Source organism: Bactrocera tryoni, chromosome 3 (genome assembly GCF_016617805.1).
Source record: "Bactrocera tryoni isolate S06 chromosome 3, CSIRO_BtryS06_freeze2, whole genome shotgun sequence".
Lineage (NCBI taxonomy): Eukaryota > Metazoa > Arthropoda > Insecta > Diptera > Tephritidae > Bactrocera > Bactrocera tryoni.
Window position 1 is genome coordinate 79543912 of NC_052501.1, and position 20063 is coordinate 79563974.

Sequence of the window (20063 nt, forward strand, 5' to 3'; positions counted from 1 at the left end):
TTATATCGGAAGAGCACACGTTTTTTTATTTTTATTTTTTTATTTTAGTTTTTTTTATGTATTTTTTTTAAATATATTTTCTCTTTAATTAAATTTTATTTTCCTTATTAGCTTTTATGCATTTACTGCCACTTCAAGGTAGTCAGTGTGAATAATAACCGATAAATCGTTAGCCTTTCGGTGCTTCCCCTTGCATTGCTTTGAAACCATTGCCATGGGCGGCTAAGGACGCGCTGCATCCCACTCACGGAAGCAATGCCTCAAAATCATCGCTCAACTTTGTTGTATATATGTCTGTTTGTATGTTTGTATTTAGTTTGCGTATATTGCATGCACGTACACTACTAATACAAATACATATACATATATATATATATATTTATACTAATTATTTATAATTACTTTTAGTACACACATTCATAGCAACATGGAAACTAATTGCGTTTTCAAGTCTAAAATCGTAAAAAATTATGTTAATACAATATAAATATATAATATTTCTTTAAAAATTTGTAATGTTTTAAAGTAATGCTTTAAAGTAATTTCGTTTGCTGTTTATGTCTCACATTAAAGTTCTTTTCACATTAAATTGTAATGTTGTTTAAATCTTAATTTAATTTCCCATGTTTATTATCAACTATATTTAAGTAATACTTTAGCTTTTAAATGTTTATATATATTAAATTTTATTTTTAATTCATTTATAATGTGAATATGTAGAATAAAACAATTTTTGCGTTGTCAAGATATTTTTTTTATTTCAATTTCATTAATTTTAAGACTTCGCTTAAATTTTGCTTAATATATAGTATATATATATATTTAATAATTCATTTTTTGCTTTGATTTTAGTAATATAGTTTAAGTGTTTAGTTTTTATGTGTAAATAAAATATATTGCGTTTTTAAGTTTACTCTTTGTTTTTGCTTTGTTTTTGTTTTCAAAGTTACTTGTCGTGTACACTTATGTTGCCAGTTAGTCCCTAAAGATGTGTTTCTTCATAATACTCGTAATGTGTCGTTAATTTCAACATTCCGATAAGTTTAGGTATAATTGTATAAATATCTGTATAATTAATTTTTTTTTACTTTATTTTTATTTTCACTTTTTACTTTATTTTTAATTTAACAGTTCATGTTTTGTTTTTGTGTTTTCTTGCTTTAAGTTCAATTTATATTTGCGTTGGGCGAGTTTTTGTTTTTAAATATATATTTATATATATATATATATATATTATATATTAAATATTAATCTTGTATTTTGTGATTTCTTAATTGTAATACATTGGTGTGTAGGTGGAGGCGGGCTCAATAAGGATCAATTTTTTTCATTTCAAAATACCTTGTCTTTTGTGTGTGTGAATTAGACTTAGACTCCTTGTGCGAGACTTTCCTTAGGAAATGTTAGCATCGACTGATCCATGGGTTGCGATGACAATATAAATGGGGAGGTAAGCATCTGTAAGGGACTGAGAGCGAAGAAGGGTGGAGTGATTTTACGGTTTGGTGCATAACTAAAATGTATAATATTGGCACTATAACTAACTTGAGCTTCACGTCACTGTCGACAGTCATAACTTCGAAGTCGGCGATAATTTCTCTTGGAACTAGTATTAACAGAAACAACAATGACAGCATCGATAACCAACGCAGAACTCCGGGTGAAGCAGAGGAGGAGGAAGACATCCACTCCGTTGGAAAGACTCAGATCTCTTCGGACTGAGTAGGCAATTGAGAAGTAAAGTCTTCTCTCAAGGAAGAAAAACCAAACTCTACAAGTCACTTATCATCCCCGTCCTGTTATACGGTGTTTTCGAGAGAAAGGTTCTGCGGTAGATTTATGGTCCTTTGCACATTGGCAACGGCGAATACCGGATTAAATGGAACGATGAGCTATACGAGAAATACGACGACATTGATGAAAACACTCTAGCTCTGAGAGTATTCGAGGCAGTACCAGCCGGGGGAAGCAGAGGGAGAGGAAGACCTCCACTCGGTTGGAAAGACCAGGTGGAAATACCCAAATGTTATCAAGATGGGAACGAGCAGAGGTTCCCCTGTCTTCGTGCACTCTAGCGCTGGACCTATGGGCTTCGCGCAAGCAAGCGTTGTTCACGAATCAACTCTTATGGAGTTGCGAAAGCCTTCTGGCCAAGAGTGGAACGTAAAAGGTATATTTGACTGCTAGCTGTTAGCTAGACCCACTTCGCCGCAATGTTAGGTCTCCTAACTGAATACTGTTCCATTGATACGTTGAGGCATTGAGGCTAATTGGCTGGAATTGATATTAGCCGCCTCAAAAAATTTGTTGCTCTAGACGTTTGACGACATGTGACGACCTTTTTAATCCAAATCTATGAGTTCTAGACATCACAACGGACAAGCGATTCTAGAAGTCCAAGTAGGATTATTGGTGGCTTCAGGAGAAATCAACCTATTTATCTAACCTAACCTATTGTTGTTAAAATAATTTGACCAGAAAAGTTTTGTTAGTAGCTGTCTTTAATCTTGGGTAGGTTGACAATATAAACAACATTTTATTCCTATATTTCCCACATCGTGAAGTTGAAAATTTTCAAGTAGAAAATATGAATATAAGGAGTTCAAACAATTGGACATATTTTCATGATCTTAGATGTCTTAGATGTTATTTTAGCCTAGACTCCGAAAATGAAATCTTGACTATACGAATTCATTATAAAAAAACAATGCATATACTCACTCAGCAAATCGGGCCGCCGTAGCTGCTGCAATCGGATTTCGTACCGCGTGCAAAGCCTGCGAGTTCTTGGCTCTGGCTAGTAAAGTCATTACAGTGCGTTTAGTTGGATTCATGCTAGAACGTGGCACACCCAATAGTGGCCGCTTGCGGGCCAAGCCACCCGCTGAAAAACAGAGAAAAAGAGCGAAAAAGGGAGAAATTAAAAGGGAGTGAACACGAAATCGAAATAATAATTCAATACTGTAATCACAAATGATGCCACTACAAACTCACCAATATTGATTGCCTTGACACTGCGCAACGCCGGGTGCAACAACGCACCAGTGGGTGGATCCAACAAACCCAATGTGGCTGCCATGGGCGCTTCAGCCTCCGTTGGCAGTGCTATGCCGCCGGCTGTGTTCGGCTGTTGTGTTGCCGCATGCAAATCAGTCACCGTAGGCACACCAGCTGCCGTCGGTGCGGCTGGCTTCAATATATTACCAATACTGGCTGCGGTCAATTGGTGTTGTAATGCAACCGACATAGCTGCTGGGTGTACTAGTGGAAAGGAATTCACTTTAATTGCCAAATTATTGTGGTTACTCGCTCAAGTATATGTGTATTTATATGCGTGTGTGTGTACATGAAATGACTTACTAGCTGTTGCTGTGCTGCCGGCACTCGCTTTCTGACAGAGACCATCGGTATTGGTCGGCAAGAGATTGGTGTGATGATGAGTTGCTACTGTGGCGACGGGCGTGTTGGGGCCACGTGCCGACGTTGGTGGTGGTTGATGTAGTAAATGATGTAAATTGCGTTGTTGTTGCTGTTGTTGGTGTTGATGCAGCTGTTGTTGTTGCTGTTCATTGCTTAAACTCACCTGTTGTGCCTCGTTCTTATCCACAAGTGTATTGCATTCCATACCATTCGGTTCCAACTCGAGCTTTTCATCATTCGATGTATCCATATCGGTGACGCCACCGCGATTGGGACTGTGCTGATCGTCGGTGAAGGTCAGCGAAGTTGAGGAAGTCAACGCTTGCATTTCCCACATTTGCTCTTGTCGTATGTCGTCGTGATAGTCCTGGAAATGTATATAAATAAATGGTTAGGTATAATGGACTGGACTACAATTCCTCTAAGCTGCATCAGATCATTCAGATCCTTCAAGGGTTTTTAGAAGCAATTGGTTGTAGAGAGACAAGTCTTGGAATACTACATAGTAACAGGGCATGCCACATAGTTATTTTGGGGTAATGTTGATGGTGGACAGACCAAAAAGTTTCTACCTTTATAATACCTATAAGGTATTAAGTAACATTGTAGCGGTCAGCACAGGGCTTCTGTCTTTAAGATCCGCCATCACAAAATTGAAAAAGTGGATTCGGCGGAAATGCAGAACATGCGCGGACGGTGATGAAACGGTGGCACATTATATTTGCGACTGCCCAGCCTTCAACCGGATAGACGGTATATATTACACGACTTCCAATGCTTCAACATAAGAGACATTGGGCAGTAGAGGTGAAAAATAATAAGCTATTTCACCAAATCTCCAGTAACTCATACTGGATAACACTTAATTTGGTTACCAGGTAGCACAATGAGAGCGGCCGAATGCGGTCTTCTGCTCTTGCGCCTGCCTGTGAAGCCAGCCATAACGGACTGGGTTTAAAAATGTCTTAGCAATGTCTAATATCTAATGGAATTAGACTATGAAGACGACTTCAATTAAAACCGGGTGCTCCCATACAATATCTATCTTTACAACAATTTCTCACTACAATCACTTTTAGGTATTTTGGTATTTCAATAACCGAAACTTTCTATTCTCGTTCAGCGAATCTAATTTCTACATCCAAATATGCCGTTGACCTAAAATTAACGAAATAAAATCTATACCGATGTACTTACCGGCACCAAAAACCTTCGCACTTCGGCCAGCGCGTATGCTATGCGTGCGTGAGCTTCTGCAGGCGCTGCAAATGTGGAAATCTCTACATGCAAGTCCTCAAAGAGATGTGCATAACGACTGTCGCCACTGGCACGCAACTCTTCCTCCTTTTTACGATCACGCATCGAGCCACGACCCAAGACCGCCATTTTACACATTGTCTCCTCTTGAAGACGCTTCATAGAATTACCCTTGGGACCCAAGAGTTTGCCAACGAAATTGAACTATAATAAAATTGGAAAAAAAAGTTCAAACCTAATTTCATTTTTTTCTCATAACGGTTTTTATTGCTGTTGTTCTACCTTTGGATGATCTCGCACCGGTACCGCCACCTTTACTGCCACTTTAACTGGTCGATCCCGCGTTATATCCAACATTTTTAATTTTTCTAAAAGAGAAAGGCACAAAATTTATCAAAACTATACTTAAGTACTGTTAAGGGAGATATTTAGTTAGAAGTTATTAAAGCTATATGACATTTGAACTGCTTCAAGCACCTATCCAAGCTTTGCAATGTGTATCTTATACCCCAATAGGGTTTCCACGAACAAAAATTGTTCAATTCATTCCATAACAAAGCATAAACTTTAGCTGAAAACTTTTTTAAATATTTGACTTACCCATGCTTTTTGAAGAACGATCCTCTAAGGCGCTCATATTAGATTTTGAAACAAGCTCCATATTGTTTGACGCCGTAAAGTATCTGAATAAAAGAAAATAAGAATAGTCCTTAGTGAAAATTAAAAAAAAAAACCAAACTAGAAGGACTCTATCACTCTTTAGGAGTGTGTCTTTGATAAAAATTGTTTATAATTTGTTAATATATTCGCCTAATTGTAGGCAACATTATTACTAGTCATCGGTATAAAATTAATTAAAAATGCGCATAATTGTAGGCAAGATATTACTAATCAATCGTATAAAATTAAAATAGTTTACACCAAAAGGACCCTGAAATGTCACAAGGTGCACTTTTCGAAAGTTTCCGATTCACACATCCAGTTTTACAGCATTAATTTATTTGAAAGTATGCAGAAAATCTTTTCAATTTTTATTTTCATTAAATGTGCAAATTTCCTCAGTTAGCCAGCTCACTTGATCAATTAAAAACTTTTCGTGTCATTTCCGCAAAATAAACTCCAAAAATAGTTGTACAGGTAGATAAGAATTTCCCCAGCTTAATTTTAAACAAAATTGAATTAAGACATATACCACTACATACATATATAAAATAACGTGCCTGTGTGCGCAAAAGCGCACTAGGGTGAGTCAAATTAACAGTAGATAATTTAGATTTCTAAGAATTATTTTTTAAAGATGACATAAATGAAACAACGGAAAATAATTTAAAATACCTTTTTAAGAACTTTTTTTTAAGATTTATGAAATAACGATGATTTAGTGAAGATGTTTGGAAAAAAGTAATTTAACATGTTTTCTCTACTTATTTCTTTCAGAAAGCTCTCTTTGTATGTCCACAGCATTTTGCAAATGTAGACATTGCAGTTAAGTGCTTTGCGGTGAAGGAAGCTATTAAACCCCGCTTCGTTTGCACTTCTTCTAACCCAGATTACTGAACCGTAGAATCTACTATCAAGTTCTCAGTTAAGGTTTTAACTAAAACACGTATTTTTTCACTTTAAACGATCCTGTAAGGATTTATCCTAGTGGTCACCGGAAATGGCGTCGGAATGGCCGAGTTTAAAATATTTTTTTTTTTTAATTTCAGAATTTCTTTGCTAATAGTGTGTGTTTATAACAATAAAAAATTCTAATAAAATATTTAATTTTTTATATGAGAAAAAAAAAATGTTGAAAAAAGGCTGTTTTTTACCCAAAAACACCATGTAACCTCTTAATAGCGTAGAGACATTTTGAAAATTTTAGAATTTTTAATTAAAATTGTTTTTTAGAAATGTTTAATACTATAATCCACACCGAAAACTCACCAAAAATAATTAATACATAAAAAATTAGTATGTACATATATACAAAATAAATAAACTTATATATGTATGTACATAACCAGCCCCGAACTTAATAGCTGAACCATAAAGCACTTCAAAGTAGTAGGTGTCTATTCTCTAAGGACACTTCATTACAATTTAACTGCTAAAATGTTTCCCCCCACCTGACTACATATTAGCATATATGTATTTACATATGTTATGTAAATACATCCATACTATAAATACATATGTACAAGACAAGGTCGCAGCGAATAACAAATTGCTTTCCACTTTATAATAATCACAGCACAGCCTACACACACACATACTTAGAACCACACACTTACATAGCTAGGAGCTCAAATATTTAGCGCAACACTTAACGGCACATAGAGCTGTGAGTACGCTTTTATTTATGTGTTAGGCAATACACTTATAGATAATTAAAAAATGAATAAATTAATAGAGTCATAAATATTTATTTCCATATTTCGAAATGTACACATGTACAAACACGTGCATACATACAAAAACAACTTGGTATCAATGTATTTATGTATTTGAAGATATGTGTGCATGTGTATTTGCTTGGCGCAGAGTGCTGATAAATTCGCAATTAAAAGCAGTGAACAAGTTAATAGAGCACATAAAACCAACTGCTTATTATTTATCTATGCAAGTGGGCCAAAGTAAATATGCGTCCACATAAACATACATACATACTTACATATACATACATAGTTATGTATAGGAATGTGTGGGTGTGTTATATGCACGCTGTAGGCGTATGAGCGCAGAGCCTCACATACTTACATACATTATTGGCGATATCCGCACTTGCCACAGGCGAAATTGTCACGCACACACGCGCATTGTCGTGCAACTAGTGCGCTTTCCGCTTAAGGGATTTAATAATTTCAATTTATTTTGCACATTACTGCACGTAATTAGGCTCTTGAATAATGAGATAAACGTGAAATATTGATATTTACACCAGAAACCAAATATGTCAACTGTAAAATTGTGTGGCCACATGTGCACATCAACAAACACGCATATAGTACATACAAGTATACGCGCATATGTCAATAATTATTTGAAATTTTGCAATATGTACCGTTAGTCGTTGGGTAAATACATGTTGGCCTTAACTACTTTGGCAAAAATAATATTGAATTTAAAAATTTATTAATTTTTAGTGGCAGCATATGCTGAATAGAATTACACTACTCAACAAATCTGAGGGATCTGCAGGCGACTGATGTGTTAAGCGGTCTGTATGGTATTTGAGGTGCTCGATTACGAATCTGAGTTCAAAAATTTTTCATCATACGCAGCTATTTTTGTTATTTTAGCAAATAATGGTGATTTGACCCTTACACTCCTTGACGACGACACCTAAAATCCTACGCGTTAGGAAATTTTTATTATCATTTTCGGATTTTAGCAATACAATTAGCATTTTCCGCTTGAACAACCCAAAATTAGCAAGAAACAGCCTCTAACAACACAGCCGCAAAATAACTGCAAACTAGCGTTATTAAACAGCAGAGTTATATTTCCAATAACCCCAAATAACTTTTTAGGTAAATAAAATAGCGAAATCCAGTATAAATTACTGTATGTTATAGAGAAATATATATCTTAGGCTCCAGGATAGTCCAGAGACAGAGAATGAAGGAGCATAGTTGAAGCTTTTTTATGTCAAAAGCTCTCTTAGAAACGCTTTTTATTAAAAATTAGCCCATAATTTTCTATCTTAGCCTAGCTGCTACAAAGAATTATAATAATCAACTATATAGTTGAACTATAATGAAATAAAAGGTTTATCGTCGAAAGCTCTACGCTCTATATGCTCAAATCATAGTCAAGGGATTGGTGAAGTAAAAGCTTTAGTGAAAGATCGCGTCCTCGAAAACTCCAGGCTGTTAAATGCTCTAACTATATGTTAATGAATGGATTAACTAGTGAAAGTATTATAAAAGTATTTTCAAGAGATTGGTACTGTGAAAGCTTTAGTGAAAGTTTGCTTTCGCGGACTCAAGGGAGTAGTGAAGTAAAAGCTTTAGTAAAAACAAACTTTTTCGAAAACTTCAGGCTTCAATATTCTTAAATTATAATTAAAATATTGGCGAAGTGAGAGCTTCAGTGAAAGTCAGCTTCCTCGAAAACTCCGTGCTTTTAAATGTTAATGAATGGATTAGTGAAGTGAAAGCTTTAGAGAAACGAATTACTCGAAAACTTCAGGCTTCAATATTCTGAAATTATAATCAAGAGATTGGTGTAAGGAAAGCTTTATTGAAATTTTATGGAAAAATCCATGCTTTAAATGCTCCAATTATATGTTAACGACTGAATTAGTAAGTGAAAGCTTTAGAGAAAACGAATTACTCGAAAACTTCAGGCCTCAATATTCTTAAATTAAAATCAAGAAATTGGTGAAGGGAAAGCTTTAGTGAAAGTCAGCTTCCTCGAAAACTCCGTGCTTTGAAATGTATGAGTTATAATCAAGGTATTCGTGAAGTGACAGCTTTACTGAAAACGAACTTCTTCGAAAACTTCAGCTTCCAATATGCTCTAAATATTTTCAAGGATTGGTGCTGTGAAAGCTTTAGTGAAAATCATTTTTTATTTCATTTAAAGCCCTTCGTCAGTTTTTTCGACATACTCATAAACTGAACTAACTTTAAGAGAGCAAAGCTTTGTTTTGAAACTTTGAGCCCGTAAAATACAGACTCTCTAAAAACTACATAGTTTAATGAAGTGTTTTCCAAATGTTATGTAGCGTGAAAATTAGCTCAAACGTCGCAAAAGTTTTACGAGAATTTATGTTATGAGCTGTAATGCAAAGGTTAGGTTGGGTTATATTGGCTGATACGCCATACAAAGACCTACAGGACTTTTCAAATGTCACATTTCTTAATATAAACTAAATATTTGCGAGACAGGACGTGCTATTTGCGAACTTTAATAGAGACTTGGTATTAAAATATAGGCCAAATAGCCACTACGGCTTCGTTTTCAAATTTCCACTCATTTACCCCAATTTTCGCTAGTCCGGTGCAGCATTTCGGCTGGAATTTCGACTATAGAGGACTGAATTTTGTCGCCAAGCTTTTCAAGCATTGGTAGTTGAATGGCATAAACCTTTGATTTAACATATCCCCAGAGGAAATTATCAAGAAGCCTTAAATTGCACGATCTTGGCGGTCATTTGACTGGGGCATTTCTCGTAATTAACGTGTCGTCAAATTTGCACGCAATGTGACCATGTTTAGGGATTAAACATGAACAGGCGCACCGTCTTGTTGTTAGCTGATTAAGAAAAAAAAGTCGAACAACATCGGCGCTCGCTGTTGATACTACGGCATTTTCTGTGTTTCGAAGGTAATATGTAAGCGCCGATGATGCCGCCATACCACAAACTCCCCACTGATAGGGGACATCACTGCGCCAAAAAAAAATGCCAATAAAGCAAAGGCAGTATCCGGGTTATGTGCCATTAGAGTGGCTTATACATTTAGAACGATCTCACATGTAGCGGGCGGTGCCATATCTGGTCTTATGCCGCCGGATTTAATGGTCTCAGAGCTAAGTAGAGTCTATCAAAAGTCTAAAGCAATGACTAGACATCTAACGGCTGACGAGCGAAAAAAGGAGAGACAGGCGAGCCTTGAAGAGTGGCAAAGGCAATGACGACGAATACGCACATTAAGAATGTACGAGGTTGGATTGAAAGACAACATGGGGAGACAGACTTTTATCTGACGCAATTCTTGACGGGTCATGGCTGTTTCAGGGAATACCTCCACAGTGGGTGACAATGAAAGAGCGGGCCGCAATAGCGATCCAAGAACTCAGTATAAGAGAATGGCAATGGAGAAGCTTAAGACCGGTTTAAGACCGGAATAAACAAGCAGGGAGTTTGTGAAGAGACAATCTTGCCCGGCTTGATCTCGCGAAGTAAAAACTAATGGCGGTCGCTCAGGTCCAAATACAAGCTAAATCAACCGGAGTTTAGTGCTTTCTACGTAGACGTACTTTTCCGCAAGTCTAGTAAAGTTAGGTAATACTAACTGGGCGTGATCATGAAAGCGGTGGCCAATACAGACGACAACATCTTTGGAAGACTCCCGCTCGGAAAAAAGACAAAAAAAATACAAAACTTAACAGAAATCCACAAACAAATATGGTCACCACAAGCTGTCAAAATAACGTTGTTGTTGTTATTGTTATAGCGCCAGGAACGTTGCCGTGGTAATTTAGAGGAATGGTCCCAGGTTGACAGTCGTTGGGCGGATATAAATCCGAGTCCGTTCCGGTCACTTAGACCCAACTGTCGTGGGAATGGGTCAAAGTCACATCATCCCTAATGGCAGACGGTATTTTTTGAAATGCCAGTGGATATTACCACTTAAATCAAAATGGACGTCACAAAAATGAGAAGGGTAAGGAAATAAGATTTTAAATGCAAAATTATTGAATATATTTCTATTATTATTGGATTAACCACTTGTTTTTAAAACGTTCCGATTATGTGCATTAACTTGTATCGCTTTCGCCCATACTTTGTCCTTCCATATTCATTTGGTCTGTATAAATTTCTGCTCGAAGTTTGAATTGCAAAGACAAACGGAAAGTTGGATCCCCACTTTATAGTTTCCTATGCAAACAAATGCATATTTAAATAAAGAAATATATACTTCTTCGTATACATACATATATACCAGGCGTTCCCCTATATTTTTGCATTAATATTAAAGTATAAAAGGCGATAAAATATGGATATATATGTATGTAGATAGAAAAACAACATAAAATTGTTACTTAATCTTTCTTTCACTTCGCCACCTCCGACTTACTCGGACTCGCATTGCCTTTTCATGTTTTGGTTTTTGTTGTTGTATTTTCTGTTGCCTTACAAATCAAATATTACTCAAAGCACTCGCTTTCATTTGCACCTCATTAAACTTTAAGTACACTGCAATGTCCTTACTTCCTGCTTATTGCAGAACTTCCTTGAACTTTCTATTGTGCAGGGTGCAGACCCGCAAACGCAAAAGGCAAACCCACACACATTCACTTGTGTATACAAATACAAAGAGGCAAATGTAAGTACGTAAGCACTAGTTGAAAGCAAACATTTCGATTGCAGACAATAAACCAACAGACATACACACAAACATATATACATACATACGTACACATCCACATATACATACATATATACACATCCGCATATACATTCATATATACATACATATATACACATCCGCATATACATTCATATATACATATATGCATAGCTCGACATAAAGTCAGTGTTGCTTGTAGGTATGATTCTACATAGGTGAAAATATTCCAAGACATGTACATACATACGTATGTAGGTGTGGTTATGTAGGTGCAAGTAAGTTAATCTCGTGTGTTGTATAAATGTTGACAAATAAGATTTCACTTGCCAAAAACACGCTCAATTGGCAGCATCATGCAAGTGAAAGTTATGAAAGCAAATTAAAACAATGAACGGAGTCTCGCATTGCGATCAATTCTACAGTAATTATATTGAAGTACTTGGAATCACGTATATGGTCGTATTTATATAAAGATAAATACTTTCGTCGAACGCAATTGTGCAATCAAGAGGAAATTTTATAAAATAAGATAAAATCGTAGGTAACGGGTTGCACAGAAGCTTTTATATCTAACACAAATACATAACATTTCTTAGAAGAAATTGATTTCGAACGGCCATTTTGTATGGCACATGCTATAGTGATGCGATCTAAACCATTTCATCATTGCCAAACCAAATCGTTGACCAGAAAATGTGAAAACAATCGCTTATTCGGATGACCAAGATAGGACACTGGTAACAGTGGCTAAACATCTGGATGATCTCCGGATCAAATGCAATGGCTGCATAAATGGTTTGCTACCATGAGTCTAGGGTTGGTTGAGCAGAAAACAGAAGTCTTGCTCATAAGCTGCAGAAAATTGAAGAAAAGATAACGCTCACCATAGGAGAAAGTGAGATTATTTCACAGCCATAATTCAAGTATCTTGGTGTAATAGTGGACACAAAACTCAAATTTAAGAAGCAATTTGAAAATAAAGGCTGGTTAGGTTCCAGACGTCGATTTTTAATAGTTACGCTAATGAGGATCAGTTATATTGTATGCGGCTCCAATATGGATACAGGCCCCAGACATAAAATCATATGCTAGAACAATTTACGCAGTGCACAGCCTTTCTTATATACACGTGATAAGCGCTTTCCGAACCATATTAAACCACGCTGTTAAGGTATTAGCCAGTATGGCGCCGATTGACATCCAGAGCGACGTATTCACGCAAATATGCAACTTATCACAGACGCTACAGCAGCAAAAAGAGAGGAGAGAATCAAAAACATTACAACACAGGCAGTAACGGTAGCAAACTACTTGCAAAGAACGGTGGACGCACAGGCTGATTCCGGACATACATTCGTGGATAGATAGACAACATGGGAACCTGGATTTCCACCTGTACCAAATACTCAGTGGACATGGGTGTTTTAGAAGCTAAGAAGCTGACTTTATTCCATATTGTCCGATGTGTACAGAGTGTATAGAAGACTTTGAATGGTACGCTATCATTGCCCTTGGTTTTCAAGCATTTATGTGCGAGTCCTCTGTGAAATGGATAGCTGTCAGCGAAGCGGCAGCTTTAATTCTAATAAGATTGAGACATTTAGAACATATTTATTAGGCGACAGTTAGTCCATAGGATAGAGGAAACTTAAATGCCTTCTTCTCTCACATGAAGTAATACATAGTCCAGTGATCCCGTAGAAGGAACATGAGATGGGAGTAGGTTAGGTTTAGCCGATTAAAGTCTCGTACTCCGGCTTTCGATGCTACCTCCTACTATAAAAAATAGGGTCCTTGGGCAATAATCTATGCATAATTTTGTGATGATATCTTGTCAAATCAAATACGTGGGATTTTTTGTTATTATATTTTTTATTATTTCTTTTACGATTTTATTGCTAATTTTTTGGACAAACATTTTTTTATATAAAAATCCAACATTTGCAAAAAAATTGCTCTTAAGTACTAAAGTACTAGCATGATGTAGAGTTTTCAGTTTTAATTTTATTATACCCTGATAGACATGTATTTGATTTGTAAAAATCATATTTATACCCTGAACAGGGTATATTAAGTTTGTAACGAAGTTTGTAACACCCAGAAGGAAGCGTCGGAAACTCTATAAAGTATATATATAAGTGATCAGTATTCTGAGCTGAGTCGATTTAGCCATGTCCGTCTGTCTGTCTGTCCGCCTGTCCGTCTGTCTGTATATATACGAACTAGTCCCTCAGTTTTAAGATGAAATTTTGCAAATGTCATTTTCTCTTCAAGAAGCTGCTCATTTGTCGGAACTGCCGATATCGAACCACTATAACATATAGCTGCCATACAAACTGAACGATCGGAATCAAATGCATGTATGGAAAACTTTCACATTTGACAAGATATATTCGCGAAATTTGGTATAGATTATTTTCTAAGGCAACAATGTAATCTCCGAAGAAATTGTTCAGATCGGCTTACTATAGCATATAGCTGCCATACAAACTGGACACATAGTTACTAAAAGAAATGCACCTGTGAAGGGTATATTAGCCTCGGTGCAGCCGAAGTTAACGTTTATTCTTGTTTTTATTTTTTTTTTTAAATAGAAGAGTTTCTCGAATCACCGTCGCTCGTAGATTGCATTACAATTTTCATTTACAATTTTTCTAAACACTAAAATTATTGTTCAATAGAGGCTTATAGAGAGAAATTCGATGCTTTTTATTGCTCCTTAGAATAAATAGTAAAAGTTAGGTATGTATTTTTGAGTGCTCAAGATGGCTTAACCTCATAATGAAACCATCTACAAAAATATAATTAACTCATATTTGCCCTCTAAAATGAAGATTATTTATTCTAATAAAGATTTTTAATTATCTGAAACGCAGTGCGAGGGTCTCAAGTTGCCAAAAAACGAAAATAAGAAAAATTATTATTTTGATCTTTTACTGAATTCACTTTATCAACTCACTGCTCATCGATTTATAACAGACATGAACTAGCGGACGCTAATATTTAAGAGCTTAAAATTAAAAAAAAAAACACAAGTTCGACTTGGTTCCGTACTTGTCATACGTCATACTTGCAACGATTAAAGCCAGAGAAGTACCTTCAGGTATATAAAGCGTCTTAGTTATATGGGGTCTAGGGCGAGTTTTCACGCGATATTATATATTCTTAGCACAAATATGCACCGTTATAAGAAAAACATGCGCTCTCAATTTTATTAGAGTAACTCACATATTGGACGATATATGCGGTATAAAGACACCTGGAAGTTCGAAAATCTTTAAATTAGATATATGGGAGGTAAGGAAAGTATTGACCCCATTCAACCCATTTGTAGCACACAGACATGCTACTATCAGGAATGGATTCTCGCTGAAATTCAATTATAAACCTGACAATATTTGGACATATTGACCCACATTTACGTTTACAATTCAGCAATAAATATCGGTGTCCAAATATTCGGAACCTTGGGACTTGCACAGTTTTCGTTAGATTTGGAGAATTTTTTTTTGATTCGTTCAAAGTTTTATCCCGTTATATTAATAGTTTATTGATTTGTACACTCGAAAGGAAAGAAGCAGATGCAATTCAAAATCGTGTTGAGAAGTAGGTGTGGCAGTGATACGATTACGCCCCTCCACGAACTCTTGATTATTTTTGCTGAGAAGCACACATACGAAGTTTCAACAAGAAATCTCAATTTTTACTTAAGTTACAGCTTGCACGGATGGATGGATGGACGGACGGATTGATGGACCGACGGACGGATGGACAGACAGTCAATCGGATTTCAACTCGTTTCCTAGTTTTAGGTGATACGTACAACCGTTAGGTTAACAAAACTATTCTACTCCGTAGCAACATGTTGCAAGAATATTAAAAATTAAAAATTTTTTACCAAAGAAAAATAATGTGGCGAAAATCGATTGAGCGTATAGTATTTTTTGAAAATTATCATTTTCAATAAAAAAAATGTTTTCCACAAATATGCTGCAAAAAGTTTAAATTCAATAACAAAAAAAAAATATTAAAAAAAACATTTTTCAGAATTTCAGACTTTTTTTTCAATCGAACGCAATATATTTTAGAATATTTTTTGGCTGAAAAAAGTTTAAATTTAATAAAAAAAAAATATTAAAAAAAATATTTTTTCAATCGAAAGCAAAATATTTTGGACCAATATGCTAAAAAAAGTTTTATTAATTTAATTTAATAAAAAAATATTAATATTAAAAAAAAAATTTTTCAATCCAAAAAAAATTATTTTCCACAAATATGCTGAAAAAGTTTAAATTCAATAAAAAAATATTTTAAAAATTAAATGAAGCAATAATAATTAAATTTTAATAACAAAAATTAAACGCTTAAGTACTCAGCTTATTTGCATTGATACATACTCATGCTGCACAAGCATACACGCAACATTTTATTGCACACACACAAACACACTGTCACTGGCAAAAGCAGCACAAAAGCCTTTTTCAGTAATTTTTTTTATTACACCAAAGCTTGTCGTAAATGATTTTGTAGCGTTTTATTAATTCCTCCCAGTGGTGCGGCAGCCTTTGTTTTGCGCTTGTTAAACACACGATGACATAGGCACTTGAAGATAAATTATGTATAGCTTAAGTGTTAAGCTTGTTATGCTGCTGCTTTTGTGCTAAATTGTTTGTTTGTTTGTGTTTGTTTACTTATTGGCGCAACAAAGCAGTCTAAATATGCGCAAACACACACACACACACAACAACAACCACACATATATGTACATACATATCTACATATAAAAGTATATAAGTAAGCGTAAATGCAACCTTTTTCCAACGCAGAGTGCCCACACGCCGACTTAAGCGCTCGCAAAGCTACACTACTCACTGTTTATTGTTATTTTATTATGATTATTATTTTTGCAGCAGTAAAATTTTGCGCTCTTGCCAGCCTAAACGAATGCGCAGCAATGTATAATGGGTTTGTATGCCTGTGTGTGTGTGCGTGTGTATGCAAGCTGGCGCGGACCCTGGCAAAACCACAATGGTTTTGTGTACATATTTAATTTACTTATTTCCGCAATTTCTACGGCGTGCTCTTGTCCCTGCTCATGTTTTTGTTATTATTTTTGTTCTTGTCATTGTTGTTGTTGCCAAAGCACATAAAACTTGTCAATTAAATCGGCATTGTGTTGTCATTAAGTTGAGCGCTCAAGTTGTCTTTGCATTTTTTCTTGCCAGTCCTGTGTGTTTTTTTTTCCTTTGCATTGCATACTTCAAGGCGCACCACGGCACTGCTGCTGCTGCTGTCGTTGATTTGTTTGGCTTGGCGCTTGTGTCTTTTTATGCTTTATGTCTCACTTAGTCGTGGCTTTGTTGTTATTACACTACTTGTGGTTGTTATTGTTATTGTTTTTGCAGCAGGTTTCTTTTTTTTTTGCCTTGCACACGCTCTGCTTGCCTCTGCGCTCGTTCGCTTTGTATGCAAACAACTTGTATAACCCATTGCCTTTTCATGTCGCCTTTCAGGCACAATAGCGCGCAAGCACAACAACATATATACACACACACAAATATACATATATATATACATACACACACGCGAATATTTATATACACACACATAGAAATGTACGCTATGCAAGTCAGTTGTGCGCCTGTGTGTAGGCAACATACAAATTCATTCATTCATGAGTTGGAATTTCAACTTAACACTTGGCTGCGCCGCTCTTGGCGAAATGCAGTCACCGCCTGCTGCCCTCTGGCTGCTGGCTGCTGCTTTCGTGTGCCTTCTTCGTCTTTCACTGCCAACTTTGCCAACGTAAGACCGTTTTGCAGCACTCAGTCGCCGTTTTTATTAATCATATTTTTTATTTTTGCTTTTTTGTTTGTCTCTCTTTTATAGTTTGTATAACTTGTTGTTGTTGTTGGTGTTTTGCAACTTCAAGTAGTGGTTTCAACGCAGCGCAGCACCCATAAATCACGCATCAGTTGTAGTCGTTGTCAGTCCCCTGCCGCACCCCCCTCCCACCTGTTTGGTGTGCGCGTACACGGCCAATGTGGCACGCTGTCACTCAGTCACCCGCCCACTCACTCGCTCGCACATCGGTCGACTCGCTCACACGCGCCGTGTCACTGTGTCGAAATGTTGCTAGCTGTGTGCGTATGTGTGTGGGTGTATGTGTGTAGCGCTAAGGTAACTTCTTCACTTTGTGTGAACTTTTTCGCGTAAATTACTACTTTCATCATTGATGTACATAAATATTTTTCATAATTTTTTCTAATTTACGCTTTAGTGCGCCGTACCAATTACTACGAGTTTCGCGAAATTTTCAGAGCACTTTTTAATTTGCCTCAATTTCCGTTATTCTCATTTTACAATTTTCACCTTATTATTTTCACCTTTGCTGCACCTATGTTGTTGTTCTTGTTGTATTCGCTAGCCTGCTGCTGTTATAATTGTATTTTCGCTTGTTAATTTTTGTTGTTGCTTTATTTTTTGCAAGTAAATTGTTGTTGTTGCTTGTTAATTGTTGTTGTTGTTTTATTTTATGCAAGTAAATTTTTGTTGTTGTTGTTTTAATTTAGCAAGTGAATTTTTGTTGTTGTTTAATTTTTGTTGTTGCTTTATCTTCGCAAGTAAATTTTTGTTGTTGTTTTATTTTCGCAAGTACATAGATTTTTTGTTGTTGTTTTATTTTTGCAAGTAAATTTTTTTTGTTGCTTTATTTTTGCTTATTACTTTTGGTTGTTGCTCTATTTTCGGTTATTAATTTTTGTTTCTTTACGCTGGCTGCCTAACTTGTTGTTGCTTTATTTTTGTTTATTTATTTGTTGTTTTTTGCTACACTCTTGCTGCTTTTGTTACTTGTTGTTTTTGCTTCACTCCACTTTTGCTAGTGTTGCTAATAAATTTCTTGCTGTTGTTGTTGCATGCTACAACTATTTTGCTTTTTTATTTTGTTTGTTTCTTGCTCACCAAACATGAATTTCTTTGAACACTGCTCTGCTAGCTGGCTCAGCTGACACTCCGCTTGGCACGGCGCTTCGTTAGCTTCCTTTCGTTTGTCGCGAGCAACTGAATTCGTTGCTCTGCCAGCATCGCCATTTAAGATACAATATTTGTGTCCTCTTGCGTGCGCGCTGTTTCCTGCCACATTGCTGTTGTTGCTGTCGTTGAGCTTTCAAGCTCTCCTCACTCTTGCTCGGGGTGGTGCTAAGAGTTTTTCTAATGTGTGTTTCTACTCTTCGGAGTCACAGCGTCAGATTTCACGTTGTTGCATATGTTGTTGTGGCATAATACTGGGAACAGCCACTGCTTACAGTTGGCTCTGTGCTGGCAGCACCTGTGTTTGCTACCAAAGCACGCATGTGTGTGTGTCTGTTTGTCGCACGCGCCAGTGGTAGGTTAGTCGTGCTATGTGCGCGCTCTTTCGGCCTGTATGCACGTGTATGAGTGTAGTTTGCATGTATGTGTGTGTGTGTGTGTTTGAGCGATGCTCTGATGCATTGCTGATGCAATGCAGCTGTTGATTGAAGAAACAGTGGAAAAACAACAAAGACGCAGCAAATGACGGATAATGCGTTTTCTTTCTTTACAAAGAAAACAAGCGAAAGAATCGCCGCCAGTGGCAGCTAAGTTGATTTATTTTGTCAATCGTCAAATGCCAGATAATTTCTAAATCCTTTTGTGCAATATTGTTGCTCATTTTAAGCCTAGTATATAACGCAGCTGAAATAGCTGGCGAACTTGGATCAAACTCTCATTGGAAAAGTAAAAGAATACATATGTACATATAACAAAAATGAAAGAAAAAGTAGTTTATGGGCAATCTGTGGTCAGGAAATGAATAGGTAGGTCAGTGGTTGAGTTTTTAGGTGTAAAAACGGTTTATTTCGATTTTCGGAAAAACTAAAAGTAGCAGAAGGGAGATATTTTTTGAAAACAAAAAAGTCATAGTAGTCCCCTACCATTTCATTGCTCGCAGCTGTACATTACTATGGAAATTTTTCTCCGAAAAAATACCCCACCATAACAATTCAAACCTGTTAGGAAATAAAGTCTTCTAACGGGTGAACCAAGTAGAGGTACTTTTTTCAATAGCCTTTTTTTTGACATATCCCGCGTGAATCGTGTCAAGCTTTCATGTTATCGTCACGGAAAGACTTACGACTACTCGGCCTACTGAGCGTACTATTCGCAACATCATCACCCATCTTGAGACACAGCGTTCAATTTAGGGTTGGTGTGGTTTCTGGTGGAATCATCGGTCCATATTTTTCTAAAAATTATGTCGGTGAGAACGTAACCATCAATGACGACCGTTATCGTGCCTTG

The 20063-nt window shown here is 36.3% G+C and overlaps 1 protein-coding gene across 6 annotated transcripts; it reads right to left on the reverse strand.

The window, feature by feature from the left end:
• Positions 1 to 997: 997 nt before the first annotated feature.
• Positions 998 to 18790, reverse strand: LOC120773015 (branchpoint-bridging protein). 6 transcript variants are annotated; one of them, XM_040101939.1, is made up of 8 exons: positions 18705 to 18790; positions 5278 to 5360; positions 4960 to 5045; positions 4618 to 4881; positions 3361 to 3787; positions 2995 to 3279; positions 2722 to 2884; positions 998 to 1468 (listed from the first exon to the last, which is right to left on the reverse strand). In XM_040101939.1, exons 2-8 carry the CDS (start codon positions 5336 to 5338, stop codon positions 1369 to 1371), a joined length of 1386 nt encoding a protein of 461 aa, XP_039957873.1. In that variant the 5' UTR covers positions 5339 to 5360; positions 18705 to 18790; the 3' UTR covers positions 998 to 1368. The 6 variants fall into 6 exon arrangements, with proteins under 6 accessions (XP_039957873.1, XP_039957872.1, XP_039957876.1 ...); XM_040101938.1 differs by lacking the exon at positions 18705 to 18790 and adding an exon at positions 18128 to 18262; XM_040101942.1 differs by lacking the exon at positions 18705 to 18790 and adding an exon at positions 18114 to 18262 and having other exon boundaries at positions 2995 to 3261.
• Positions 18791 to 20063: the final 1273 nt, after the last annotated feature.